This window comes from Eriocheir sinensis, chromosome 62 (assembly GCF_024679095.1).
Source record: "Eriocheir sinensis breed Jianghai 21 chromosome 62, ASM2467909v1, whole genome shotgun sequence".
NCBI lineage: Eukaryota > Metazoa > Arthropoda > Malacostraca > Decapoda > Varunidae > Eriocheir > Eriocheir sinensis.
Window position 1 is genome coordinate 9,424,742 of NC_066570.1, and position 23,029 is coordinate 9,447,770.

A 23,029-nucleotide genomic window follows, 5' to 3' on the forward strand; every position below is an offset into this window, starting at 1 on the left:
ATGGAATCGGCATAGCTAGTAAACTGTTGCACTTAGGATATTGCTTTTGATGGTGAATCCCATGTTTTCTGGCCCAAGAAATTATGTTAAGGCAAAATTCATTGTCTAAGGCTCAATGCTTTAGGCTAGGAATTGTGCAAACAGGGTACTGGGTTTCATTGCAAGGAGCGTAAGGTATAGAAGCGCTGAAGTCACCCTCAAGCTATACTTTTTTTTTTTTTTTTTTACAGAAAAGGAGACAGTTCAAGGGCGTGAAAAAAAGAAAACAATAAAGAAAAAAGCCCGCTACTTACTGCTCCTGAATAGAGTACAAAGGAGTGGCCAAAAAGAGAGGTCAGTTACGTCCTGATACCCTCCTCTTGAAATCACTAGTTAGACCTCATCTCGATTATGCAGTTCAGTTTTGGTCACCCAACTATAAAATGGATATCAAGATGTTAGAATTTGTACAGAAGAGGATGACAAAAATGATTCAAGGGGTGAGAAACTTACAGTATGAGGATAGATATAAGCATTTAAATCTGTATTCTCTAAAAAGGTGAAAGTTACGATGAGACTTGATTGAAGAGTATAAATGGATGAAGGGCTTTAGTATGGGAGATATTAGCAGAATTTTGGTTGTAAAGGAGCCAGGTAGGACACGTAGAAATGGCGAGAATTGGTTTACCAATAGTCATGGATGAGTGGAACAGGCTTGTCATGTTGTGAGCGCCATTACCACAGATGCATTCAAGAGGAGGTTGGATAAATTAATGGATAGTGACGTAAGGCGGGGTTAGGCTTACAGGAGCTGCCTTGCACAGGCCAACCAGCCTCTTGTTGACTCCTTACGTTCTTATGTTCTTTGTTTTCTTCCCCCCCCAAACTACTTTTTCCTTTTACGCTTCTCCAAACTTTACTGTCACTTTAAGTCATATCTATCTCTGCTTATCGAGGGGACTCAGGGTCTATAGAATTTTTATATTTTCCTTGATGCCCTTTCCTGGATATGAGTAATAATAATAATAATAATAATAATAATAATAATAATAATAATAATGATAATAATAATAACAATAGTGATTATAACAACAATAATTCGCGTGGTCGCCATCTTGAATTTTTGGAAAAAGGCATGGAATTCTTCGGGACTTTTTCGTGGCATATCTCACCAAGTCTCCGGGGCAGTGTGCAGAAACTCAGCTTTGACGCCCAAATTTCGACCCCAAATGCTAAGCAGCATTTTATCAGACTATTAGCGGGGTGACGCTGGGCAGCTCACCCACTGCAGTCAGCAGCGGCGGGATGCTGCGGCGCCCACCGCTACATTACATTGGCACTCAAGGACTTTCATTGACATTGCTGCTGGTGCTCTAACTAAACGCTACTCGCGCCCCGCCCGAGGCCTCATGCCGGGCCGAGGTGGGGCGGGGCGTCACTGAGAGTTAGAAAGACGGACAAGTGTCAGAGGCACAATGCTACTGACCAGCACCAGCCGCCGCACGTATTCCCGCGACAGGTCCAGTAGCAACTGTAATTAGAACGACGCTGGTCACTCACGCTAAATCCTTACCAGGCCGCCAGGGTTCCTTATCCCACCTCAGAAAGAGATAACTGTGTTTGACCTTTTAAGCACAATCAACTTTGTTACCACTATTAACACACGTCCGCCTGACATGCCTCCATAAAATGTGGGTGAAGACGAGGCTCAGGCATTGAGGGACGGCTAAAGGCATTGCCACTGCCAGCTAGGGGGAGCAATGACCTTTAAAAACAGGCTCTCCAAAAATCACGAAAATAATAACAGGTACTCACGTGGATAAATGCGGGGTCCTCATCGTCGTAGTCGTCAAGGTCCTGCACGAGGTCCTCCTCCAGCAGTGAGGCAAGGAGGCCTCGTGGTCGTTGTGGCGCGGGCGAGTTAGAGGGCGTGGGCGGCGCTATGCTGGGGCTGCCGGCGCCACTTCGCCAGTGCTCCCACAGCTTCCAGCACACCAGCGACCCCACGCCCACCAAAAAAATGACGCTGCCTGCCCGTACTGCAAAGAGAGAGAGGAACAAATGTTACCAAACACACTAAAAAGCCAGTAAAACAATGATTGAAGGAAATAAGAAAACAAGAACATAAAAAATACATGAGTCACCAAAAGTTGCTCTCTGTGCTGTAAAAGAAAAAAAAAAGGGGGGGGGGCAGTCGGCCAACGCGGGACGACTCATTTAAACGTCCCATCACCTATCCTCCCCGTCCATGAATGTATCTTATATTTTCTTGAGGGTTCCCTTGATTTGGCACTCACCACATGACTGCCAAATCTGTTCCACTTATCCATCACTCTAGTTGTAAATCAATCGATACGACAGATAACATAATCTTGTCCTTTGTCACACGGAAGGGAGGGAGGGAGAACAAGAAAAAGAAAGTGATGGTGAAGGAACATGAAATAAGGCAAACCGAGGCACGGGCTCAAGGTTTTCCTGTCGACTTTATAACAATAAGCTCAACATGGCAACGTGACATACAACGGCACTGTCTGACACCACCGCTCCGACCTCAGATGCAGAGCTGCGGCACTAAGAAAGTATATAGACACTCTAGTGATGCCTGGGTTAAACCTCTACACTCCAAACACCATGCTACAAAATATGTTCTGAGGTCGACGGATCTCACATTCCATGCACGCAGCCTGGAGCCATGGAAAAGCAACACAACCGTTCTCTCCAGTCATGACGAGGGAGTGATGTTGCCACGCCTGGTGGAGACGGTGGTGGTGGTGGTGGTGGTGGTGGTGGTGGTGATGGGTCAACACAGGTGGCGACACACACACACACACACACACACACACACACACACACACACACACACACACACACACACACACAAACAAACAAACAAACAAACAAACAAACAAACAAACAAACAAACAAACAAACAAACAAACAAACACACACACACACACACACACACACACACACACACACACACACACACACACACACACAAAGAACGACATTCCTTGCTGGTTGTAACCCCGGTATGCCTCCCCGTTACTCGTAACAATGTCAACTCCAACACCAGAATCACGATTTTTACCACCAGTGTCAACAACAGTACATCATAACTGTCTCATCACAAGAGTATCAACACCACGCCCCCCTCCATTAAGCCACAGGCTGGCACGTGCCCCACATCACCTTCACGCCCTCAGAGCATGGCCTGTCCTGTTCCTAGCCCACTCCTCCGTGCCGCCCCTCTCCCACTAAAAATAAATAGAATAAATAAGTAAATAAATAAAATAAATAAATAAATAAATAAATAAATAATATTGATTGGTAGTTTATTTAATAATAAATAAATAAATAAATAAATATATATATATATATATATATATATATATATATATATATATATATATATATATATATATATATATATATATATATAGATATATATATAGATAGATAGATAGATAGATAGAGAGAGAGAGAGAGAGAGAGAGAGAGAGAGAGAGAGAGAGAGAGAGAGAGAGAGAGAGAGAGAGAGAGAGAGAGAGAGAGAGAGAGAGAGAGAGAGAGAGAGAGAGAGAGAGAGAGAATCCCACCACATTTTACCGTTTCGAGAATAAAAACGTATACATACATCACATACTAAAAGAAAATCATTAGTATGTATTTCAAACCATTGTTCTCTATGAAAAAGTACAAGAGATTGACTGTGTGAAAAAAAAGAGAAAATATGAAGAACTAACTGGCTGGTACAGTTGGCAAATAGTGACGCGGAGCTTTCGAAACAGTTGTGACACCGTTTATCTCACTCAGCCTCACTACCACGTCACGCGCACACGGAAACAATATTGTGAATTTAATATTTTTTTCTTTCCTCTTCGTTTTTTGTCGTTTGCCCGTTTCTTTCCCTTCTACCTTTATTTATTCAATAAGTCTCCCTTCCTTCTTTCATCTAATTTATCTTTGTTTTCATCCTCTTTTCTTTCTTTTCCCGTTATCTTTGTTGTTGTTGTTGTTGTAAGTTGTGGAAATGGTGCAGATAATCGCTTTTGCATACACACAAAAAAACACACCGCCTTAACAACAACAACAACAACAACAACAACAACAACTACTACTACTACTACTACTATTTTTTTTTTAAGAACTACTACTACGGGCCTCTATCCATTAGAGTTGCGTTTTGAGCGGTATCTTTTCTCATATCCTTTCACAAAGCAATTCATTAGCCCCACTCCGCCAATGACTGTGGCTACTACTACTACTACTACTACTACCGAGGTGGTTGGGGTGATGATGGTGATGGAGGTGGTTGGGGAGGTGGTGGTAGTAGTGGTGGTGAAGGTGGAGGTGGTGGTAGTGGTTGTGATGGTGGGGAGGTGGAGGTAGTGGTTGTGATGGTGGGGGAGGTGGTGGGGAGGTGGTGGTAGTGGTTGTGATGGTGGGGCAGGTGGAGGTAGTGGTTGTGATGGTGGGAGGTGGTGGGGAGGTGGTGGTAGTGGTTGTGATGGTGGTGGGGAGGTGGTGGGGAGGTGGTGGTGGTTGTGATGGTGGGGGAGGTGGTGGGAGGTAGTGGTTGTGATGGTGGGGAGGTGGTGGGTTGGTGGTGGTAGTGGTTGTGATGGTGGGGAAGGTGGTGGTAGTGGTTGTGATGGTGGGGGAGGTGGTGGGGAGGTGGTGGTAGTGGTTGTGATGGTGGGGAAGGTGGTGGGGGAGGTGGTGGTAGTGGTTGTGATGGTGGGGAAGGTGGTGGGGGAGGTGGTGGTAGTGGTTGTGATGGTGGGGGAGGTGGTGGGGAGGTGGTGGTAGTGGTTGTGATGGTGGGGGGAGGTGGTGGGGAGGTGGTGGTAGTGGTTGTGATGGTGGGGGAGGTGGTGGTAGTGGTGGTGATGGTGGAGGTGGTGGTAGTGGTTGTGATGGTGGAGGTGGTGGGGGAGGTGGTGGTAGTGCTGGTGGTTGGGGTGAGGGTGGAGGTGGTGGGGGAGGTGGTGGTGGTTGGGGTGATGGTGGTGATGGAGGTGGTGGGGGAGGGAGTGGAGGAGGAGGTGGTTGGGGTGAGGGTGGTGACGGAGGTGGTGGGGGAGGGAGTGGAGGAGGAGGTGGTTGGGGTGAGGGTGGTGACGGAGGTGGTGGGGGAGGTAGTGATAGTGGCGGTGGTGGTGATGGAGGTGGTGGGGGAGGTGGTGATAGTGTTGGTGGTTGGGGTGAGGGTGGTGATGGAGGTGGTGGGGGAGGTAGTGGAGGAGGAGGTGGTGGTGGTGGCGGTGGTGGTGGTGATAGTGGTTCAGGGAATTAGTAGTCACACATATCCGTAGTTGGGGAAACGATAACAGTGGTGATAGAGGTGATGATAGAGGGGGGGGAGGGGGGGGGATAGCTGTGGTGGTGGTGACGCTTGTGTACCGAGTTGAGGCGGTGATGCAAGTGGTGGTGGTGGTGGTGGTGGTGTTAGCAGTGGTGGTGATAAGGGTGATAAAAGTGGTATGGTAATTAGGGTGAGTGTGGGATTGGTCATAGAAGTAATATGTAATGGTGTAGTAGTAGTAGTAGTAGTAGTAGTAGTAGTAGTAGTAGTAGTAGTATATAGTAGTGAATAGTGTTGTTGTTTTTGTTGTTTCTGTTGTTGATGTTATATTTTTTCTTGTTGGTGGTGGTGTTATTGTACTTATTGCTGCAGTCGTGGAAGTAACAGTAATATAAGAAGTAGTAGTAGTAGTAGTAGGAGTGGTAGTAACAGGGACTGGAAGGTTGTATTGGTGTATTGACGGTGGTGATGAGAGATGAGCAGGTGATGTAATTGGAACGACGGAACAGTGGCAATGGTGGTGAGGTGGTGATGAGGTGGTTTGGGGTCAGCGGTGTGGCGGTGGTGAGCAGGTGGCGTTGTTTTTGTGTTGTAGAGGTAGAGGTGGAGCAGTGGCAGTAGCGGCGAGGCGGTGACTGTGAGTTCTGAAACCGCAAAATGCCACTCCACTTCGTCTGCCGTGAGTTGTTCTGCGAGAGTGAGTTGCAGGAAGTGTGTGTGTGTGTGTGTGTGTGTGTGTGTGTGTGTGTGTGAGAGAGAGAGAGAGAGAGAGAGAGAGAGAGAGAGAGAGAGAGAGAGAGAGAGAGAGAGAGAGAGAGAGAGAGAGAGATAGCCAGGAAGACGGACAGACAGACACAGATACAAAGAGAAGGGATTAAATATCAGCTACATAAACTGCACACACACACACACACACACACACACACACACACACACACCAAACAACCTTCGAGAAACCTAAATTCCTTCTCTCAAACCCAAACACATTACCAGCACATCCTAACACCTCTCCTCACACTCCATCACCCTCCATGTACACACTAACACCTTCCCCTCAGCCCGTCATACCTTTCCTTCAAATCCTACCTTCTCATAACTCAAACCCTTCCGTCATTCCCTTCCACGTACAGGTAAGGTAGATGCTTTTTCCTAAAATCTTAAATCTTTCAATGATGCGACATGGTGAATAAGGCTCTGTGTTCCCTAGCTTGTTTATCCCAGCACGACCCATGTCAGCCCTACAAAACTTTTCACATTACCTTTGATAGCCTGCATAGCTCTGAGAATGGGAGGCGCCTTAAATCAACAACTATTGAATAAGCAAAGACTTCACGTGACAGTTTCTGCACCTCACTGAATGGGAGATGAGCGTGAGCGCTTCACAGCTCAAAGACATCGACCATCAATGAATTGAGTGTTTTTGCGATTAACCCTTTACAAGCTCCATTACAGTCACAAAACGACGTCACTGTATTTACAGCCTATACTGGCCTTCCACCAGCCTGAAAATCTTTACAGCCCACGGAGCTTCCTACATCAATCGTTTTTTGATCAATACAGTCCTGGCAATGCTTCAAATCTTGCAGGACAAAGATAGTATTGTCTAACGTCCTCTACACTCTACAGTACAGCTTTGAAGGCTTGCCAGGGGCTTTCCGTTGACGAATGGGACGGAGGGAGGGAGGGAAGAGGGAAGAGGGAAGGAGGGAGGGAGGGAAAGTCTTGGCATGGCCCCGTGACTCTCGTACCTGCCCGCGGGATTAATAAGAAGGATGCGGTAACAAGGAGGGTCGAGCGCCAAGTCCCTTTTAACATACGAGTCATCTATGGGGTTACCTAGTCTCTCTCTCTCTCTCTCTCTCTCTCTCTCTCTCTCTCTCGACCTTGATTTCTTTCTTTCCCATAATGCTTTCCTACCCTTTGATCAACGAGATGAAAATAATTTATCATTATTGAGATAGTGACGACGATGATGATGATGATATGATGATGATGATGATGATGAGGAGGAGGAGGAGGAGGTAAGTAACTACAACACCAGCATAAAACGTAAAACATACATAAAAAAAACATAAAAACATAAAAAAACAATAGTAACATTATCATCTCGCATTTTTAAAAATAAGAAAAGAACGACGAAAGAACAGCAGCTGCTAAAATGCTCCGGAGAGAGAGAGAGAGAGAGAGAGAGAATGGTGGATATTTTTCGCTTTCAGTCACTTAATTTTAGTCGGTAACATTTTTAGCTTTTAGTCGCTGCTACTTGTTACTTTTGGCCGCTGATATTATTTGATTCTAGCCGCTGATAATGTTGGCTATTAGTCACCGACATGTATTTCTTTTAGTCGCTTTGGTCACTGATATTTTTCGCTATTAGTCACTAATACGTATTTCTTTTAATCGCTGATAATTTTGCTTTTAGTCACTGATATTTTCTGCTACTAGTTATTGATATCATTTATACATGACCGCTTTTTTCTTTCTTTTATGTTCGGAAAATGACCTCATCGTGTCACATGTCCTTGGCTCCCTTTATCTTATTTACTAAAGGAATGTTTCATCTGTACACACACACACACACACACACACACACACACACACACACACATAACATTCGTCTTCCTGCTCAGCAACAACAAACTAATGGAAGGTTGGAAAAATGTAAGAGCAGTAAGTTATAGACTATCAGTTTGGATAGGACGTGACGGAATGCATACCATCACAAAGTTTCAGTGAAACGTTGCGTGGCAGAGAGAGAGAGAGAGAGAGAGAGAGAGAGAGAGAGAGAGAGAGAGAGAGAGACGACACAAATCTAGGATAAGGTATGGAATATATGCAAAAACGGACTTACGATCATCAAGAGTCGCCTGGCGCCACATGTACGACGCTAGGCAGAAGACAAGGTCCTCCGTTAACATTATAACTGTCTTGTGCTTACTTCACATTTGTCAACACGAACACTCACATCTTTATCCACACTCACAACCACGTCCGCTGTACACCCGTCACGACAGTCACTCGCCAGCCCTACCTCGGCAGGACGGGCATATGGGCGGCACTACACACTTGCCGGTTTTGTTTTCTTCGACACGATCCTCAAAATATGAAGGCCGCGCCACAAGTGTGCGTGCTCGACAGCGACGCAAGTGTCACTAGTGTGCAGAGTGCGGCACTCTCCAAGCGTGAGTAAGTCTCCACAAGGATAACAGAGGATGGAAGATGACCTCAGACTTTGTTCTGATAGCGAGCAGAAAGGAGCGGTGAGCAGAGCAACACCTGCTCGTCCGCCGGATGCGACCTTCCTGTCGGTAACCTCAAGCGAACAGTACAGCTCCAAACCTCCTCGTCACGCCTCGACTCCACCGCGGAAGTGTCAACAGCTCAGCTGACTGATAACACGACCCGGGTTTTTTGATTTGCGTTTTCTCTTCGCGGTCCGGGAAGCACCGCCAATTCAATGCATGTGTGGCCGCTGGGAGCTGAGACTGATTTGATGTCACACCGCGGCCGCGGGAACCTTACAGCCTCCAGGAGGGTGATATGAGGAGTGTGGCTGATGTTGCCACCTGGTGGAGATTCGTCACTTCCCACTACTTCCCTTTTCCCCGGTACGAGACCCCAGTTACTGCTTCGGCTGGGAAAACTTATCTCTTGGTCAACAAGGGAGCGGAAGTCCTGCCGCTCACCGTTCATGTCCTCTGGGAGTCTCCAGCACCGATGCTCGCGGGGTTTAAAGCCCACTTTGCTCTACAGCGCTGTGCGGCGTGGGCAGTCCCGTCACATTGATAGCCGTCATCCTCACTCCTCTAGCTCAAGCTGACGCACCCTTCCGCAGTCACCCAACATCCCCCTGATGAGAGGCAGCGGGGCACCTCTTGGCCGGGCCATTTACAGCGCTGGGTGCCAGGGGGTGACACGGTCTCACCAAAATACCCATTACGCCACATTGCTAGAAGAGCTGCACTCGACGTTTCACATACGCCTACGAAACAAAACAAAACAAAAAATAAAACTAAGTAAGGAAGGCATAGATAACAAAAAACTGAATGACAACAGCAACATGAATGAAGGTGGCAAAACTATACGGGCATCAAGGTCCAGGCACGGTATCAGTGGCCATGTGTCACCGCGATAGCCGGGCCAAACACTCAACGCAACCCACTGCTACTCACGACACCAGCACAGCCCCCTGTCACTCACGGCACAACCCCCCACACCCACCCCTCGCCAAACACGGCACCAACACCCTGCCACGCACAGCACCAACACCTCCCCCAACGCCACGCACGGCACCAACACACACCCCAACGCCACGCACGGCACCAACACACACCCCAATGCCACGCACGGCACCAACACACACCCCAACGCCACGCACGGCACCAACACACACCCCAACGCCACGCACGGCACCAACATCTCCCCCAACGCCATGCATGCACAGCACCAACACACACCCCAACGCCACGCACGGCACCAACACACACCCCAACGCCACGCACGGCACCAACACACACCCCAACGCCACGCACGGCACCAACACACACCCCAACGCCACGCACGGCACCAACACCTCCCCCAACGCCATGCATGCACAGCACCAACACACACCCCAACGCCACGCACGGCACCAACACCTCCCCCAACGCCATGCATGCACAGCACCAACACACACCCCAACGCCACGCACGGCACCAACATCTCCCCCAACGCCATGCATGCACAGCACCAACACACACCCCAACGCCACGCACGGCACCAACATCTCCCCCAACGCCACGCACGGCACCAACACACACCCCAACGCCACGCACGCCCACACCCCAACGCCACGCACGGCACCAACACCTCCCCCAACGCCACGCACGGCACCAACACCTCCCCCAACGCCACGCACGGCACCAACACACACCCCAACGCCACGCACGGCACCAACACACCCCCCAACGCCACGCACGGCACCAACACCCACCCCAACGCCACGCACGGCACCAACACCCTGCCACGCACGGCACCAACACACACCCCAACGCCACGCACGGCACCAACACCTCCCCCAACGCCACGCACGGCACCAACACCTCCCCCAACGCCACGGACGGCACCAACACCTCCCCCAACGCCACGCACGGCACCAACACACACCCCAACGCCACGCACGGCACCAACATCTCCCCCAACGCCAGGCATGCACAGCACCAACACACACCCCACCGCCACGCACGGCACCAACACACCCCAACGCCACGCACGGCACCAACACACACCCCAACGCCACGCACGGCACCAACACCTCCCCCAACGCCACGCACGGCACCAACACCTCCCCCAACGCCATACACGCACGGCACCAACACATACCCCAACGCCACGCACGGCACCAACACACACCCCAACGCCATACACGCACGGCACCAACACACACCCCAACGCCATACACGCACGGCACCAACACACACCCCAACGCCACGCACGGCACCAACACACACCCCAACGCCACGCACGGCACCAACACACACCCCAACGCCACGCACGGCACCAACACACACCCCAACGCCACGCACGGCACCAACAACTCCCCCAACGCCACGCACGGCACCAACACACCCCAACGCCACGCACGGCACCAACACACACCCCAACGCCACGCACGGCACCACACACACCCCAACGCCACGCACGGCACCAACACACACCCCAACGCCACGCACGGCACCAACACACCCCCCAACGCCACGCACGGCACCAACACACCCCCCAACGCCACGCACGGCACCAACACACACCCCAACGCCACGCACGGCACCAACACCCCCAACGCCACGCACGGCTCCAACACACACCCCAACGCCACGCACGGCCACAACCCAACGCCACGCACGGCACCAACACACCCCAACGCCACGCACGGCACCAACACTCCCCAACGCCACGCACGGCACCAACACACCCCAACGCCACGCACGGCACCAACACCTCCCCAACGCCACGCACGGCACCAACACCTCCCCCAACGCCACGCACGGCACCAACACCTCCCCCAACGCCACGCACGGCACCAACACCTCCCCAACGCCACGCACGGCACCAACACCTCCCCAACGCCACGCACGGCACCAACACCTCCCCAACGCCACGCACGGCACCAACACCTCCCCAACGCCACGCACGGCACCAACACACCCCAACGCCACGCACGGCACCAACACCCCCCCCAACGCCACGCACGGCACCAACACCTCCCCCAACGCCACGCACGGCACCAACACACACCCCAACGCCACGCACGGCACCAACACCTCCCCAACGCCACGCACGGCACCAACACCTCCCCCAACGCCACGCACGGCACCAACACACACCCCAACGCCACGCACGGCACCAACACACACCCCAACGCCACGCACGGCACCAACACACACCCCAACGCCACGCACGGCACCAACACACACCCCAACGCCACGCACGGCACCAACACACCCCAACGCCACGCACGGCACCAACACACACCCCAACGCCACGCACGGCACCAACACACACCCCAACGCCACGCACGGCACCAACACACACCCCAACGCCACGCACGGCACCAACACACACCCCAACGCCATACACGCACGGCACCAACACCTCCCCCAACGCCATACACGCACGGCACGATCACTCCCCCCCACGCCACGCACGGCACCAACACACACCCCAACGCCACGCACGGCACCAACACACACCCCAACGCCACGCACGGCACCAACACCTCCCCTAACGCCATGCACGCACGGCACCAACACACACCCCAACGCCACGCACGGCACCAACACCTCCCCTAACGCCATGCACGCACGGCACCAACACCACCCCCAACGCCACGCACGGCACCAACACCACCCCCAACGCCACGCACGGCACCAACCCCTCCCCCAACGCCACGCACGGCACCAACACCACCCCAACGGCACGCACGGCACCAACACCTCCTCCAACGCCACGCACAGCACCAACCTCCCCCCCAACGCCACGCACGGCACCAACACCTCCCCAACGCCCCGGACGGCACCAACACACACCCCAACGCCACGCACGGCACCAACACACCCCAACGCCACGCACGGCACCAACACACACCCCAACGCCACGCACGGCACCAACACACACCCCAACGCCACGCACGGCACCAACACACACCCCAACGCCACGCACGGCACCAACACCTCCCCCAACGCCACGCACGGCACCAACACACACCCCAACGCCACGCACGGCACCAACACACACCCCAACGCCACGCACGGCACCAACACCGCCCCCAACGCCACGCACGGCACCAACACCTCCCCCAACGCCACGCACGGCACCAACACACACCCCAACGCCACGCACGGCACCAACACACACCCCAACGCCACGCACAGCACCAACCTCCCCCCCAACGCCACGCACGGCACCAACACACACCCCAACGCCACGCACGGCACCAACCTCCCCCCCAACGCCACGCACGGCACCAACACCTCCCCAACGCCACGCACGGCACCAACACCTCCCCCAACGCCACGCACAGCACCAACCTCCCCCCCAACGCCACGCACGGCACCAACACCTCCCCAACGCCACGCACGGCACCAACACTCCCCAACGCCACGCACGGCACCAACACCCCCAACGCCACGGACGGCACCAAACCCTCCCCCAACGCCACGTACGGCACCAACACCCCCCCAACGCCACGGACGGCACCAACACCTCCCCCAACGCCACGGACGGCACCAACACCCCCCCACCGCCCCGCACGGCACCACCACCGCCCCCACCGCCACGCACGGCACCAACCCCCACCCCAACCCCTCGGACGGCACCAACACCCCCCCCCACGCCACGGACGGCACCAACCCCCCCCCAACGCCACGCACGGCACCAACACCTCCCCAACGCCACGCACGGCACCAACACCTCCCCCATCGCCACGCACGGCACCAACACACACCCCAACGCCACGCACGGCACCAACACCTCCCCAACGCCACGGACGGCACCAACACCTCCCCAACGCCACGCCCGGCACCAACACACCCCAACGCCACGCACGGCACCAACACCCCCATCGCCACGCACGGCACCAACACACCCCAACGCCACGCACGGCACCAACACCCCCAACGCCACGCACGGCACCAACACACCCCCAACGCCAAGCACGGCACCTACAACTTCCCCACCGCCACGCACGGCACCAACACCTCCCCCAACGCCACGCACGGCACCAACACCTCCCCCAACGCCACGGACGGCACCAACACCTCCCCAACGCCACGGACGGCACCAACACCCCCCCAACGCCACGGACGGCACCAACACACACCCAACGCCACGGACGGCACCAACACCTCCCCAACGCCACGGACGGCACCAACACCCCCCCAACGCCACGGACGGCACCAACACCCCCAACGCCACGCACGGCACCAACACCCCCAACGCCACGGACGGCACCAACACCCCCTACGCCACGGACGGCACCAACACCCCCCCAACGCCACGGACGGCACCAACACCCCCAACGCCACGAACCGCACCAACACCCCCAACGCCACGCACGGCACCAACACCTCCCCAACGCCACGCACGCCCCCCAACGCCACGGACGGCACCAACACACACCATGCCACGCACGGCACCAACACAGGGGATACTCTCAACTTTACTTGATATACTTCACGCATGGGGCAAGTTGGCGTCGAGGCACTGAACACCTCGCATTGAAATGTCACACCTGGATGAATACCGAATAGAAATAATAAAGCAGTAGAGAAAAGACTACACTGGATTATCAGAAGCTTCTCTACGGAGGGGAAGAGGGAAAGAAGACGATGAGGGGCTTCACTGCAGCACTGGTATACATGCTGAGGTGCACGTAGACAAGCCTCTCCCCAACGCTCTCTACCATCTTTCGTGGACACGGTTCACGCACCAGATAACGCTGCACGGCCAGACAAAATATGCGAAGTAACTTGAATAAGGAGAGTTTTCGCGGACGTGACAGAAAAGGTTCGGACATTGATGCGAAAAGACTGTCAAAGAAAACTGACCTTGTAAATCTCTCGTGAATTATTCTGGCAACACATTTTAACTTTGGACACATTCAAGTCAAGTATTTAAATGTAAACAATCCCTTCCTTGATTATAAAACAAGGAAATCTAAAATTCCTTCAACAAGACAAAACTGCCTAAAATGACAGGTTATTATGGCCTCTCAAAATTGTAAAATATAGCTCATTTGGGAGGGTGCAGCGCGACATCAGACAACAGCGAATTACACACACACACACACACACACACACACACACACACGTTATCTTTATTTAATTAATCACAGACGTCAGTTGAAGATATGCTTAAATTTTCAACGTATATGGTCATGAAATAAATAGCCGACAAAAAATCATATTGAACGGAGTAAATGTATCAGTCAATTTGAGTCAACAGTCAACAGTTCCCGTCCCCACCACCATAGCACCAGTCACGTCTTTCCGTAGTCAACACACCACCAGTTACCAGTCACTTTTTTTTTTTTTTTCGTTCTCACCACAACGCCGCCAGTCACCAGTCTTCCCATCTACACCTTTTAAAGTTTCCCATTAGTCATCTTTTCGTGATCTCCGTTTTCTTCCTCACTCCCCCTCGTCCTCCACTTTCTCTTATCATCCTCTTATTCGCCTCTAATCTATTACGCTTATTACATCCTGCTATTTCCTCTTCCTGTTAAGCAATTTCCTTTCTTCTTTCTTCTCTCGCACCTACCCTGAGCACGAAAATTAATAAGTCGCAGTAGTGTTTTCAGACAGAAAACGATTAACAAGAAAATATGATTAGCTTTTAAGAACATCGGAAATGGTATAACAATCTGATGTGTACCAAGAATTTTAGACACGTAGGAACAGAAGCCAGAGAGAGAGAGAGAGAGAGAGAGAGAGAGAAATATTACGTGTAAGTCACAGCTGTCTACCACCCTCTCACTCCCTCACCATACTCCACGTGACCACCATCAGCACCTCAACCACAACTACCAACACCTGCACCACCACGAACCCCATCAAAGAAGCAATTCGTGACCGTAATGTCTCCAGCGGAGGGAAGGAAATAAGAAGAAGAGGATGAATGGAGAGTTGTAGGAGACCAAATCCAAAACGGAGGAAGAAGCGATATTTGCTGCGATAATCGGATCGAGAGAGAGAGAGAGAGAGAGAGAGAGAGAGAGAGAGAGAGAGAGAGAGAGAGAGAGAGAAGAGAAAAAAATATCCATATCAACGAGGTATCCCTTAGGGCTCTTATAGGCCGGGTTCCCACTATTGCGTTTTCACGGTTCCGTCGACGTTAATGACGTCAAAATGACGTCACAAAAAGGGTGGGTGCTCGGTACTGGGGAGATGGGACCCGTCACGCCGCTTGTTGACAAACAAAGCATGGACCACATGGACGACAGCGACTTCTTGACTGCTGCCTTTGTACTGACTACTTGGTCAAAAGACAGGCCAGCTAGGAGAAGGCGAAGGTTTTGGCCACGCCAGGAATTATTTCAAGCCTTAAAATCAATATTAAATGCTACAGATCATTACATGTGGAATGGCAGGACAACCACACCTAGACGGTGGCCGGAGATAAGGAGGCATGGCCGAGGTCGAGGGGAAGGAAAAAAGACTAAATTGACCTTCCTGGCTCTTTCCCGTAAGGGCTGCCTCTGACACGGGATTGGGGGTAAAGGTTTTGACGATACTCAAAGGACCATCCAAGCAGGCTATAGCCGCACCCTCACTTAAAAGCCTCAGGTACTCAGTACCGGCTACAGCTAAATTTGACGTGACTCACAATGACTCACCTCTATCACTCTCGTTAAAAATACTATGATAACATTAGTATTTTTCATCATTATAATTGTTATCTATGACTCTTTTCGTATCATAAATATTTCGTTCATATGTTAGAGATGAATAGATAGGTAGATAGATAGATAGATAGATACAGAGAGAGAGAGAGAGAGAGAGAGAGAGAGAGAGAGAGAGAGAGAGAGAGAGAGAGAGAGAGAGAGAGAGAGAGAGAGAGAGAGAGAGAGAGAGAGAGAGAGAGAGAGAAAAAGAGAGAGAGAGAGAGAGAGAGAGAGAGAAAATCAGACCACAGACCCCATGGTCCAGACTTGGTGGTCTGTCCTTAAACCTAAGTGATTTTACATTAATCAGAAGACTCCAAAACGTTGCATTTCTGCTCTAGTTGATATTAAGTTGAAAGAAGTGACGGTCGAGCTTATTTTTGAAGGAGTCAATCGTGTTACACTGGACCACTGACGGTGGAAGCTTATTCCATTCTCGCACTACAACGTTGGTGAAGAAAAATTTTGTGCAGTCTGAATTTACTTGTCTACATCTGAGTTTTACGCCATTGTTCCTCGTGCGCAAAGTGTCATCGATCATAAACAATGTTGATCTGTCTACATTCGTGAAACCATTAAGTATTTTAAAACATTCGATCAGTTTTCCTCGGAGGCGACGTTTCTCAAGAGAGAACATGTTAAGGGTAGAAAGCCTTTCTTCGTAGGATTTGTTGCGCAAGGAAGGGATCATTTTCGTTGCCCGACGCTGAACACCTTCTAATTTAGCAATATCCTTTGCATGGTGGGGAGACCAAAACTGTACCGCATATTCCAAGTGGGGTCTGACTAAACTGTTGTAGAGCGAGTATTACATCTTTATTCTTGAATACAAAGTTTCTTTTAATGAAGCCCAACATTCTGTTCGCTTTATTTGCTGCATCGATGCATTGCTGTGAGAATTTGAGGTTTGACGCGATTTTGACCCCAAGTCTTTGACGCATTGAACGCTTTTGAGTTTAACGCCGCGCATTTCGTATTCGAACTTCTTATTCCTCGTTCCAACTTGAAGGACCTGGCACTTGTCTACGTTAAAGGGCATCTCCCATCTATCCGACCAAGTTGAAATTTTGTGCAAATCCTCTTGGAGGCTTTGCCTGTCTTCGTCAGTGAGAACCGAGTTGCCAATCTTTGTGTCGTCTGCAAATTTACTAATGCGGTTATTGAGTCCAACATCCACGTCGTTGATGTAAATAATGAAGAGCACTGGGCCAAGGACCGAGCCCTGAGGGACGCCACTAGTGACAGGCGCCCACTCTGAGTTAAATCCGTCAATCACTACTCTTTGTTGTCTGTTGCTCAACCAATTCGCGATCCATTGGTTTACTTGACCGTCAATACCTATTTGCTTTAATTTGTAAAGTAATTTATGATGCGGGACTTTATCAAACGCTTTCTGGAAATCAAGATAGACTACGTCCAGTGATTTGGTTACGTCATAAACAGTGAAGAGGTCGTTATAAAAGGTTAATAGGTTTGATAGGCAGGATCTTTTGTTTCGGAAGCCATGTTGTGAGTCCCCAATCAATGAGTGGCTTTCAAGGTAATTCACAATTTTGTCTCTAATTATGCCCTCAAGTAGCTTACCTACAACCGAAGTTAGACTAATGGGCCTGTAATTACCTGGTACTTTTTTGTCTCCTTTCTTGAAAATCGGTGTCACGTTAGCCTTTTTCCAATCTGAAGGGACGATGCCTTGTCGCAAGGACATATTGAATACGGTTGTGAGGGAGGAGAGTATTTCGCTCTTTGTTTCTTTCAGCAGAGTTGGATATACTTTGTCAGGTCCAGGACTTTTATTTGTTTTAAGTGAATGGAGAGCTTTAAGGACTTCATCGGTTGTTATTTCAAAATTAGGCAATGAATGCTCGAGATTTACAAAAGTACTGGTGTTGGTGGTAGCGAGAGGAAGACTGTTAGTATTAAACACCGAGGAAAAGTAATTGTTTAAGAGGTTTGCAATGTGTTGGCTGTCAGTCACTAGTGCACCGTCGCTGTTTGTTAAAGGTCCAATACCACTTTTGAGAGAGAGAGAGAGAGAGAGAGAGAGAGAGAGAGAGAGAGAGAGAGAGAGAGAGAGAGAGAGAGAGAGAGAGAGAGAGAGAGAGAGACTCGGCGGAAAGTTAGTACCGTATTTGCTTTTCACTCCTGATACGACAGATGGAGCAACCTTGTGCACCTGACCAACGCAGCAGCTGTACTCTGACCGACGTTCGCAACAGGGTACAAAATGCATCCCCGCAGTCATGGGCGTCCGAAGGGGTGGGGGCAATGGGGGGGGGGGATGGGGGCCGCATTGTCCCCCCCTTGGAAATCTGATATATTCCCTTTCACACTCTCGTTTGCAAGTTACAACAGAATGAATATTTTCAAAACCCAAGGATGACACTTGGTGCTGCAGTTATTACCAACTGTATGTACTATTGCCTTGTGGTTAACTAATGAAAAGAAGAAATTTGATGTATATATGTATCGCCCTCGTATGGAGTATGCATCTCACGTGTGGGAGGGCTCCACTCACACAGCTCTTCTGGACAGAGTGGAGTCTAAGGCTCTTCGTCTCATCAGCTCTCCTCCTCTTACTGACAGCCTTCTACCTCTTAATTTCCGCCGCCATGTCGCTTCTCTTTCCATCTTCTATCGATATTTTCACGCTGACTGCTCTTCTGAACTTGCTAACTGCATGCCGCCCCCTCTCCCGCGGCCCCGCTGCACACGACTTCCTACTCATGCTCATCCCTATACTGTCCAAACCCCTTATGCAAGAGTTAACCAGCATCTCCATTCTTTCATCCCCTTCATTGGTAAACTCTGGAACAGTCTTCCTTCGTCTGTATTTCCTCCTGCCTATGACTTGACCTCTTAAATTTCAAGAAGAGTGTATCAAGACACCTCTTCACCCGAAATTGACCTCTCTTTTGGCTACTCTTTACTTTTTACTTGTGTGGGAGCGGCAAGTAGCGGGCTTTTTTTGTACTCTTTTTGTTGCCCTTGAGCCCCATCCTTTGATGTAAAAAAAAAGAAAATAGGACCTAAAACATACTGGCTCTGCCTCCCCGTGAAAAAAATCCTGCGGACGCCGCTGCCCACAGCGTTTGGAGTGACGCGCATACCAATGTGGAGGGAACAATTTATTTTTTCGCCGGAATTTTTGAGGTCCAACTTTGTGTGAATATAATAATTTGCCTTGAAGTATTTTATTCTGCTTAAACTGTAGAGGTTATGTTTTATGGTTTACTTGTGCAGGGTAGCAGCCACAATGCCACCATGTTTTAATGTCTTTCTTCTGTGGGGTAGCAAGCAGGCATCACGGTGGGGTGAATGAGACGAGCAAGCGAGAAGAGGGGAAACCATGTTAAACATTCAATATGAGTACTGTCACACTTGAAGACAGAGCAATATGTGACAAGTCATGTATGTTTATCTCACTACACACACTAGCACACTACTACATGTTCGCCATCTCGTAACGATCAGATCGCCTCTCGTGCCTCTGTTTAGCCCTCCTGTGTCTCAAGCGTGGCCGTGGCTGGCGAACCTCGGGCTGGTCAATGATCTGCTCGATGTGAATTACCTGGCCCAGCGGCGCCTTCCCCCCTTCCCGCCACGCCCCTTCCTCTCCACCCCACACGACCCCCTTCTTCGCAACCCTCGCCTCCCCAACTCTTGCCCAATCAGCCTTGTATCACTCTAGCCTAATAACCACAATCGGGTGATGGCCAAAAATGAAAAAAAAAAAATCGTATCTCCCTCACACTTCGAGCACAACTCCCCCACACACACACACACACCTCACCACTCCCCCATTCCTTGCTTCCTGTCCTCCTCATCCCTATTTAGACAACCCTCCCCACTCTCTCATCATCATGCAGCCCAGCCCACCTGAGTCTCTCGCCACGCTCAACTGTCCCCCCAAACAGCGACCCACCTACTTAGACATATAACGCTAAATACAAGCAAAAATGTGTTAAATGATCAAGATACAGTGAAACGTAAACACCTGCGTCTGTTTCAAGGGGAAACGTGTCATACTTGATTGCAGGGCACTAAGAATTTCTTCCCCACTCCGCCCCCCCCCTCTCTCTCTCTCTCTGAATTTATCAATAAAAAGCGTGACTCATGGGGGAGGCACCAAGCCCCTCGCCAGCGCGTGGCCCAGAGGCAACACTGACTGACACCTTGATCTCATGAACCAGAGAAGATAGATAACTAGTGATGATAATAGTGATGATAATGACGATATTATTGATGATAAAAAAAAAATTTTTGGATATAATGCAAATAATGTTATTGATAATGACAATAAGCTATAATAGAACTGGCCTCGAATTAAGAGAATCCACAGACACAGACAAGCCCGGGAAATGTTTAACACTCACAGGCACAGCAGCAAACACTCAACACTTCTTTCAGTATAAGTGCGATACTTATCGACGCCCAGCAAACATGAATCACACATGCTCGCGGCTCAGGTTCCATGACGACTGGTCACTGTCGTGTGCTGCAGCACGGAGCACACACCACACAGTACGCGGGGACACCCCTGTGCTCTAGCTACTCGGCAACAAGCCACACGTCGGAGTGGCCGGTCACGCCACTGGCTGTTGCTGATGGGAGCTCCGGTCCCCGGCGGCAGGTGGCGTCCAAGTGTTCAGAAGTGGGGATAAAATAACGTTTTTTTTTTTTAACTAAATTAATTTTATCCTTGATTTTATTAATGATGCTCTCACTCCGTTGTATGTTGAGTTACACAAGCACACGCAGAGATATAAAGATACTACAGGGGACCAGACGGCCTACACATGGCAGCTCCTGAAAGTTGTTATTCAGCAAAGTCCCTTCCCATCCACAAGTATACTTAACCTTCATTCAAAACTTTAATTTGTCTTTGTCTCGACTATATATACCTGCTCAATTTGCTCTCCTTCACAACTCTGTTCGTACAACAGTTCTTACCTATTTCCTTCCTGAACTTGAATTTATCCAAGTTTTACCCGTTACTGCGTGTTCTTAATGAGTTTTTAATATAAGTACTGCATCTAAATCGCCTTTATTGATCTCCTTAACCCTTTTTAAAACCACTATTAAATTCCCTCTGTTTACGTTTTTCCAAATAATATATGATTTCTTCTCTGTATTTCCTCGAGGGAATCTTTATACATTCTTTAATATAGGCACCAAAACTGAACAGCATAATGCAGGTGAGGCAGAGATACGCAGTCCTTGTCGACAAACCGATTTGGTCGGCTCGGCTGATGTCAGCCGATAGAGTCGGTCTGTCGGCACCCTGCTACGGGACGCTATAAATCAAAGGCCCGAGCTCCCCCAATTTAGGAGGGAGCAATCCTTAAACAAAAACAGGTGAGACCTAACCAATGCTAAAAACAATTTAAAGATAGCTTTTGCACCTCCGCGGTGCAGTGGTTAGCGTTCCTAACTACGAATCTGCGGACATGGGCTCGAATCTCGGCTTGGGCTATCGGCGCGCAGCTCACCCAGCTGTTCATCCTTCATTTCGGGCTAATCGATAAATGGGTGCCTGGGGAACCTGGGGAAGGCAAACTGTAGTAACCCTGATATTACATTGGCCCTGTGCAGGGTTATTAATGGGTTCTCTCCCGCCACAAACTCAAACGAGCCAACGAGGCGGAAACGAGCACCAACGCCACGCGCAGCTATAGCCAATGCTCCAGACATTACCTTTGCGCTTCGGTTGCTTACGCTTCTAAAAATACACCCAAAGACTATCTGCAAGGTTTCTGGCGGTATAATACAGTGATTTCTGTCTCGAAGATCAGAGCTCACGCGCACACCCAAATCCCTTTCACAGCTTGAGTGGTCAAGAACAGTGTTATTTAATTTATAACTACTTAGGGGTTATTTTTTCCACACTCAGGACGTGGCATTTGTCGATGTTGAAGTGCATCACCCATTTGTTGGCCCTCGCATAGGCCATTTGGTTCCTCCTGAGCACCAAAGCGTCATTATCTGCACTTATTAGTCTGTCTATTTTTGTGTAATCAGTAAACTTGCTTTTGTCGCTGGTTATGCCGCAGACAACGTTTTTGATGTACCTATACGATAACAAACAGCAAATTCAGAGCTGATCCCTGTGGGACCACACTATTATAGTAACTCGAGTCCAACGAGATCCATCTCAATTTACTTGAACTTTATGCATCCTGTCACTGAGCCATACCTTAATTAATCCCCTCAGAAAACGTATCGTCTCTCCAATTTGTTGGTAGTTTAATTAAAAGTCTTTGGTGAGGTACTTTGTCGAGTCACATACTTGAGGCACTTTGTTGAATGTGCTCAGGAACTTTGTCAAATGAGTTCATTTACCATACACTTACACGTTTGAGCAATTATGCACACACACACACACACACACACACACACACACACACACACACACACAGGTCGTTGTGAGTTACGGGGTAGACTCGTGGCTACCACTGAACTAAGGACACCCCCTGCCCCTCCCCCAACCCAGCTGCGAAATGCCTCAAACAGTGAAAGAGGCGACGCCGGTGGTGTACTGCAGTCTGCGGGGCGAGCGTACGACACCGCCACACCTGCCTGGAAACTTTGACAGAATGAGCTTCCTCAGCGATGGGCAAGGTGGAAGAGATCGAGCTGGTTGGGAAAAGGGGCATACAGGGAGGTGTAGAAGGAGGGAAGCTATGTCCGAGTATCAAGGGGGACCCGTGCATGGGAGGTGAACTGGTGGAGAGCCGTGTAGGCCGCTTACCTTGCGTGAGGAGGCACGCGTAGTGGTCTCCGAGGGCGGCCAGCTGGACCCCCACCGTGTGCAGATACGCCAG

At 50.3% G+C, this 23,029-nt stretch overlaps 1 protein-coding gene across 1 annotated transcript in view; it reads right to left on the minus strand.

Moving 5' to 3' along the window:
* LOC126986567 (uncharacterized) overlaps positions 1-23,029 on the minus strand; it is a 163,825-nt gene that overhangs the window by 140,485 nt on the left and 311 nt on the right. The window contains exons 1-3 of the mRNA XM_050842833.1: positions 22,957-23,029; positions 1,795-2,018; positions 1,466-1,510 (exon numbers count right to left, since the gene is read on the minus strand). The exon at positions 22,957-23,029 is cut by the window's right edge and continues 311 nt beyond it. Coding sequence (XP_050698790.1) covers positions 1,466-1,510; positions 1,795-2,018; positions 22,957-23,029 — 342 coding nt within the window. The remainder of the gene's footprint in view (positions 1-1,465; positions 1,511-1,794; positions 2,019-22,956) is intronic.